Genomic DNA, 7,900 nt, shown 5'->3' on the forward strand with positions numbered 1-7,900 from the left:
GTCAACATATTGTCTTTACAGATTATTGTACTTTAATTTGTTCACCTTATCAGTCCGAAAATGCATTTATTAAAAATAAATTTATAACTTTTTGTGTTGTCTACAAAAATAATTCGAATATATACGTTTAACATAGATAATTTATCTCACGAATGAGTACAATTGAACGTTGTGCGTTTTATCTTCTTATTATCGGATGGTTATTAGATAAAGCATAAGTCATCGACGAGCTTACGATTACGCTAAAATATGATTAAAAACCAAGACTTTTAATGATTGTATTTTAAATCCCGGCATGCAAAAATCAGGAGAAAAAGTCACGACCTACAGGAAGTAGTTGATATTTTTTCATTAATCATTGAATTTCTCCTTTATTACTGCACATATAGCGATAAAACTTTGTGAATATATATATTATGTCATAATGAACATATTTAAACCATAAGTAAAAAATCGTGAATTTTCCCTTTAAGAATATTTTGCTTTTGAAGTTATCTTCATATAGAAATATCAGTATACTTCAAAAACATTTACACCTGAACGGAAACTGTAGAAAACAAGAAAAGATGTGGCGAAAAGGAGCACTCCACTCTACCATTTTCAGAAGCTATTCATAATATTGTCAGGGTAACATGAATGACGGAATAACAGTGTTATTTATATCCAAAATTTTAATTTTAGCACACTTTTAAACATTTAATAAATGATATTACATGTATATTATAAGTGTATTTGATAACTTAAAAATGATTTGCAGCAAGCAGGTAAGTTCTTGATCGTTATGAATATAGTGTCAATAAGTATGTACATTGAATATGGCGACCATGTCACATGGTATATATGCGTTATCCTTGGTCACAATGTTGGAGTTAAACACTACATGTATATTTATAACTATCTAGACCCTAGAGCATATACTTTTTCAACAAGTTACCTTTTCTGCGGTAGGACATCCTGATACTCAGTCAGTGAGAAAATTGCCTGCTTTCTGTTTTCTATTTAAAACATGACAATATAGGTACCTCAAATGACTGAAAAACATAACATGTCTGAAATATGAAAAAATACTATACTGAAGTCTTCGAAAAACTTTTTTGGATTCTGTGCCTGGACAGATTTTTTGGCAGTCAAATCAGAAATTCACTTGGACACAGAATTCCTGAAGGAATTATTGCACAGGTGTAATTATGTAAATCATTATTTTTTTTAGAGGGCTTGCAGAAACTAAAAGAAAAGGCAAAAAGAAGAAAGGGAAGAGGATTTGGTTCAGGTACATTATAATATTTATCTTAAAACTACAGATTAATGAACCTTATTACATGTATATATATGTAAATAGATTTCAGTTCTAGGGAACAGAAACTCAGAAGTAAACAGTTCTTTTCAAGCAAAATTCAATATACTGTTAAGGGACGGGAGTGTCCCAAAGTAAAAGTTATTTATATCGGTTAACACTGATTATACTATATTCTTGGTAAATTCAAATATAGAGCTGTCAACTCTGGTGCTGAGTTACAAACTAAGTTATACTGGTAGCGTAGCTGGCAAAATGGTTAATACAATGGTAGCGTAGCAGGCAAAGCGGTTAAGGAAGTGATCTAAATATGGTAGCACAGAAACTCATTAACATTGACTTACTAATTACATGTACAACAGACAACAAGATTAATTAATATTCACAATTTATTATATACAAACAGTCAATACTATTGCAAGTATAAATCCCAACAGAACAATTAATAGAATATACCGAGACCCCCCTTTTCGGTATGTTAATCGTTTGTCAACATGGTAGTAAAAGTAGTAAAACATCTAGGTCAATTATGGTTTGGTCCATTTATTCAACGGGGATGCATACAATAGCAAGGTACATACATTGCCTCGACTGTGGCACTTTTTGTTTGCCTTGGTAAGTTCCTTGATATCAGGAGTGACTGCCCTGGTAGCGGGCCGCAGTCTATCTGAAGACTGTTGTGCACTTGCTTTTATATCTCTGTCCCACCAACGTCTCGTGCCCCTATGGAGATGGTGGGCAAATTACGTTATGTTGATTGGATGCTGATCTCAGGTCATTAGGTCACTGACGTCAATAAACATAGTGATGCAAATGGCGGCGATCAGAATGTTGACATTCTGTCCAGTCGGGAATTGGACAAACAGGAATTATCTAAGCTTACTCTTAGCATGTATGGGCCCCGGTTACAATATTCATGCCTTACGCTAATAAAACAACAAGGTAATAAAGCCGGAACATGTGAAATAAGGATAAACAGAAGGTGGGAACCGTCGTTCAGTCAAGGGACCCCCCATGGTCAAACAGTGAAGACGAACTCTATTTATTATTCCCAGATACCTTACTAACAATATTTACATACAATAACAATATATAAGTTTACACAATGTTCATCAAATGTTTTTGTATACGCGTTGGATAACAGTAAACGACGAACGCGAAAACAGAATAGAGTGTTTACTGAGTAACCTGAAACAGTCATATGTACAAACCTACAGCTTATACCCTAAACTGTAACAATACAAATCCCAGACTCTATCTTTTTGGAAAGTTTCACAGACAGAACAGGTTTTAACTGTATATTTTAACAGTTTTACCTAGAGAAGGTTTTATCATGTTTATTATGATCTTAATTTTATTGTTATTTCTTCTGGTACTATTTTAATTATTTCAAAGGCATTTATTTTTTACTTAGATATATTGTAACTTAAAGGTGTAGCAGACATATAACTTATTGTTACTAATTTCTTCTTTCTTATTTCTCTTAAACATAAACACTAAAAGCATATATAACCATGTGTGTTGTTAAATTTGATTTTTTTAAGCTATTTTGTTCTACATTGACCTAAAGCCTGAAAGCTTGTATAAAATAAATCATATTTTAAAATTTACTGTGGCAAAATGAAGAAAATTCTTAACTCTATTTCATGTATATGATATGCTATATAAAACCAAGTAAATTAGTCATTGTGGTTTCTGTAACATTGTTTTATAAAAAAAAAAAAAAAGGCAATGTAGGTAGAGATTTTTATCAAAAAAAATTATACTGACTATACAAAGGACCCAATATGTTTTAACAGTGTTAACTTAGAAATAGCAAATCAAAACTGGTGTAGATATGAAAACGTTACCTTATCAATTTATTTCTGTTCATTCCTGTTTAGATGGACCTACCAGGAGTGGTGTTGAAGAATATGAAGCAATGGAAGTGGATGACTCTGATGGTGGTCCAGGTCCACAGAGATGTATGTATTGTCTGTTACATAGTCTAAATTTATACTCGCCACCTTTTGAAATACAAATAGCATCAGTAAATGCACATTTAAGAATTCTTAAATATATTTTTATTTGATACAATATAGATAAGAAGATGTGGTATGAATGCCAATGAGACATCTCTCCATCCAAGTCACAATGTATAAAATGTTAACAATAATAGTTCAAAGTAAGGCTTTCAACACAGAGACATGGCTCACACAGAACAGCAAGCTACATGTATAAAAGATGGCTGAATTCCTTATTAGATTTTTTATTTGATGCAAGCCATTTCTAGGTTGGTTTTTTTTTGTTGCTTTTAGCTGTAGAGGGCTGGATCCTGTTTGTTACTGGTGTCCATGAAGAAGCACAAGAAGATGATATCCATGATAAATTTGCAGATTATGGTGAAATTAAAAATCTACACATTAATTTAGACAGAAGAACAGGTTTCCTAAAGGCAAGCACTGCTAATATTCACATGTTGAAATGAACATGCTCATACATAAATATTGATGTATTGAGATGAAGAAGATCTAGAGATTAAAAAAAAGAGTGTTGTATTTTAGAAATTTTGAAAAGTTTCACTGTGCACCCAATTGGAACAAGGCCACCCTTAAAAAAATGTTTGTTTGGCATTGCCGACTCACACCATCAGCATTTGGGTAGGTAGCTATATATAGGTAGGGATTTTTTTTTTTATTTCATTCAAAAACTATATATCATGTATATACATGATATATATATATTGCAACCATAATCATTTTGACTCTAGATCACAGCCAAAAGCAGTGCAGCATTTTGCAGTTGTGTGCACAAACTGATGGTTTCTTTGATAGGGGATAATGTCACATTCTACAACATATGGGTAATTTCATGTCAGACGTTCAGTGTTTTGGGAGGAGTAAACCAAAGTACCCAGCAGAAACAGATCTGTGGTAGGGAACAGACATTAACCATATAACATGTTAGACCTGAAAATTGAATCTGAACTGTGGGACTGTCTATTGAACAGAGGCTTAATGTCACATCTTGAAGTTGCCTTCAGTTTGGTAAACTTGTCATATCTTAATCAGTTTGACCACTACAGCTCCCTGTACAAATAGATGATTTAAGCCTTGATTCATTGTTTGCTTGTTTGATGGGATTTAAAATTAACTTTCTACACCATATTGGCAAGTTCATGACAATCAGTTTATTAGTGGATGAAAGTGTAGTGCACAGAGGAACCTTATCATAAATGTCTTTGACAATCTAACCTTAATTTTGTGGTTGCAAACTTATACCTAGAGGTGATAGACTAGCATTGATACATGTAAATTTTGTCAAACTAGAAAACAATCAAAGCCACTGCAGCCCCTGATCAGCTTTTGAGGATAGCAAAATATAACAAATTAAGAAGGTTGGCACAAGAACAGACATGAATGCCAGACAATATTTATAGATATGTTGCTGTCAGATATCTTTTCTGTTTTAAGTTTGTGATACACACAAGAGGTTAGTCTTTAAAAATATGTATGTTTTGTACCAGGCTAACCTCTACATGTACAAAATTTCTATAAACCTGTAAATCTGGGACCATACATGTATTGGTCTTTAAGCTTTGGTGCTTTCATGCAGCACAGTCACCTGAAGATTTCATAATTAAAGCAATTTTTAGTAGTATTAATTATAATTATAGCGAAAAAATGGGGGAAATAAAATATTTTTAGAACTACGTATTCTACATAATAATTAATACTGATAAAGTAAAAATATTTTATTTCCCCTATTTTGTTAGCTATAATTATGAAATCTTCAGGCAACTGTGCATGCAGGTACACCTTTCAACCATCAAGCCAAGGCATCATTTTGAATAGATATAAGAAGAGTGGTATGAGTGCCAACGAGACAACTCTCCATCCAAGTCACAATTTGTAAAAGTAATAAATTTATAGGGTAAAGAATGCATTGTTTGGAATTTACATGGCAACATGCTTTGTTATCTGGTTCAAGAAAAATGATAGATTTCACATATTCAAGAGATCTTTCAAAGGTTAAAGCTACAGATGTTTATTCTGTCATGTCTTGGTGAAAAGCTTCTATCCCATGAAGTGAGGATGCAAAGCAGACACCAACAATAGTGTCACTGTCTGCTTTACCAAAGACGACATTTATGATCTCTAAAAGGCCTTTCAGAACATCAATCCATGTTGCATGTAAAGATTAGCTGAAAATCTTATGTTTTAATAAAACACCCCTCTCCATAATTAATGGAGCATTAGGGGATGCTATCCACTGCCTGTCTTTTTTACATTTTTGGCAGACTTTTTTCTAATCAAAGTCATTCAAGCGCTTGCTCTGAATACACTGTACATCAAACACTTTAAAGATCATGATTTGAAAAAAGTAAGGTAGCACTCCACAGTTAGGTGTGTAGTTTCGCATTTTGGCCCCTGTGGATTTTTTAAATATGAGAGCTAGTGTGCAATAAAATTCATTTTTGGATAGCTGAGTATTTAATTAGCCTTTGTATTGGGTTTATATGAACATCAAGGTTATGTAATGTATGTAATATAGGCTGTTTTCTGTATGACAGTCCGTATTTGCATGTCCATACCATACATTGGTCCGGCAATTATTGTAATGTTTTTTTTCAACTTTTTATTGCACGAACTTTGTGATTGGATTTTACGAAAAAATGAGGCGAAAGACACCCATTTTTTATTTGATCATTAGGAAGATTTAAGAAAACAGTTTCTAAAAAGGTATCACTCAAAGGCATTGAAATTCTAGTTTGATCCAAATTTTGGGGGGATGTATGACATGTTCACCCCCCTTTTTGCAATATTTTATGGTAAATAAATACTGAATGTTGCCATGGATACACATACAAGGAATTAATTTTCACCCTTTTAACTTTGGAAAATTGAATCTATGGAAGATACTGATTACATACATATGCACATGTACAACACAAACAGTTAGGTTAATGTATTAAAAATCCAGGAATAGGAGATGATAAAACATTTTGGGGCTCATTTTTAATTTTATTTTTTAACTGTGGAGTGCTACCTAAAGTCTGGAAACAAACTCCGCGGATATGATCCAAATTCCGGGAATTTTCCGATTTTTTAAATTAAAAAAATACGAATTTTGAAACACCAATAAAATTATTCGGGCGGCAAGATTTTCAGTGGGTCGGGCGGCAATGCCAAACAAATGAAATTTTATTTTAGGCCCAAATAAAAAACAACTGTAAGCAGCAAAACAGGACTTCTCTATTTTACACATTCTTTCAAGCTAAAATTATCATTCTTTTTTGCTATGGCTGTGGCAACTGAATTAATATCAGATACACACAATTAAGAATGCCACAGATCTGACAAAATAATAAATCTACAATATAAATACATATTAAAATGTATATTTTTGATGTTTAAAAGTTTAAGGTGTCCAGCATAGTAAGAAAGGTTAGTTCAGTATTAAATGGCTCACTTTAAAATGTAAATGTATGTTTTTTTTAGGGTTATGCTTTAATTGAATATGAAACCTTTAAAGAAGCACAAGCTGCCATGGATGCACTAAATGGATCAGATTTCTTTGAACAAAAAATTAATGTTGATTGGTGTTTTGTCAGAGGTCCCAGAAAACACAAGTAAGTAAAAAATGACAACAAAAAATAAACTGACAACTTCAAGTCCACATTGGCAATATTAAGGCCACGGTGTTACAATTAAACTTTACAAAACAATTAAACTTTACAAAGTTTAAGGACTGTGCATGTTAGCCAGGGAAAGTATCTTGAAAATAAGGTAACCCTATAGATGCAATGTTAGAGACTTGTATAAATGTGTTGTCACACCGATAGTGGCAAATTCAAATTGCCTTCCCTAGTTTTGATGTATATTGCTATGAAACAGTTCAAACATATATGAGTAATTGTGACCTATCTATCAGTCACATTCAGGAATATTAGTAGGGTCCTAGTGCACATCTTTGGAACATAAAAATGTTATTTAGGAGTGCTTATACACACCTTAAAAGATCTTGACCAATAATAGTTGCCTGTGAAACAGTTATGATAAACCATAGAATAGAGGATGAAAACAGGGAATGTGTCGACATATATAGTAATAAAAAAGAACTGCAACACACATCAGACATAAACAACCCAAAAATTTCATAACTGAGTATCCTTATCGCAGCTATAAAAAAAAAATGGTGAAATTTATAAAAATTATTAAAAAAGTTTTTGAATTTTAAAGAAATGAGCTTTACAAATTATGAGAATCATCAATTAATGAAATAATGTTTTCTATTGCAGAGGAAGAAGAAGTGGGGATGATCGACGGAAAAGATGAAAACTGTACTTCATTGTTTTATTTTATTTTAGCAACATCATGATATGTTTATAAAGTCCAGCAAATTTTGTATTTCTCTTATCAAGTAAATCTATAGATGCTTGATACCTATGATCAAGGAATGATTTAGTGAATATTAAAGGAAAAAACTGCAATGGTTATTTTAGATGTATAAATCATGATCTTTAAGAACATAAGGACACATCATTCATTATTTTCATTTTTTATGCTGTCACTTTGTGTACATACATGTCAACATTGAAACTGTAAATAAATATTGTTCTAAAAA

General features: G+C 32.3%; 1 protein-coding gene across 2 annotated transcripts in view; it reads left to right on the plus strand.

Annotated features, from left to right (window-relative positions):
* LOC134716339 (RNA-binding protein 8A-like) overlaps positions 1-7,900 on the plus strand; it is a 33,858-nt gene extending 25,958 nt beyond the window's left edge. For both annotated transcript variants that reach the window (XM_063579272.1, XM_063579273.1), the window contains exons 2-6: positions 1,211-1,270; positions 3,178-3,258; positions 3,592-3,728; positions 6,775-6,905; positions 7,575-7,900. In XM_063579272.1, coding sequence (XP_063435342.1) covers positions 1,211-1,270; positions 3,178-3,258; positions 3,592-3,728; positions 6,775-6,905; positions 7,575-7,611 — 446 coding nt within the window. In that variant the 3' untranslated portion in view covers positions 7,612-7,900. The remainder of the gene's footprint in view (positions 1-1,210; positions 1,271-3,177; positions 3,259-3,591; positions 3,729-6,774; positions 6,906-7,574) is intronic.

Source organism: Mytilus trossulus, chromosome 4, assembly GCF_036588685.1.
Source record: "Mytilus trossulus isolate FHL-02 chromosome 4, PNRI_Mtr1.1.1.hap1, whole genome shotgun sequence".
Lineage (NCBI taxonomy): Eukaryota > Metazoa > Mollusca > Bivalvia > Mytilida > Mytilidae > Mytilus > Mytilus trossulus.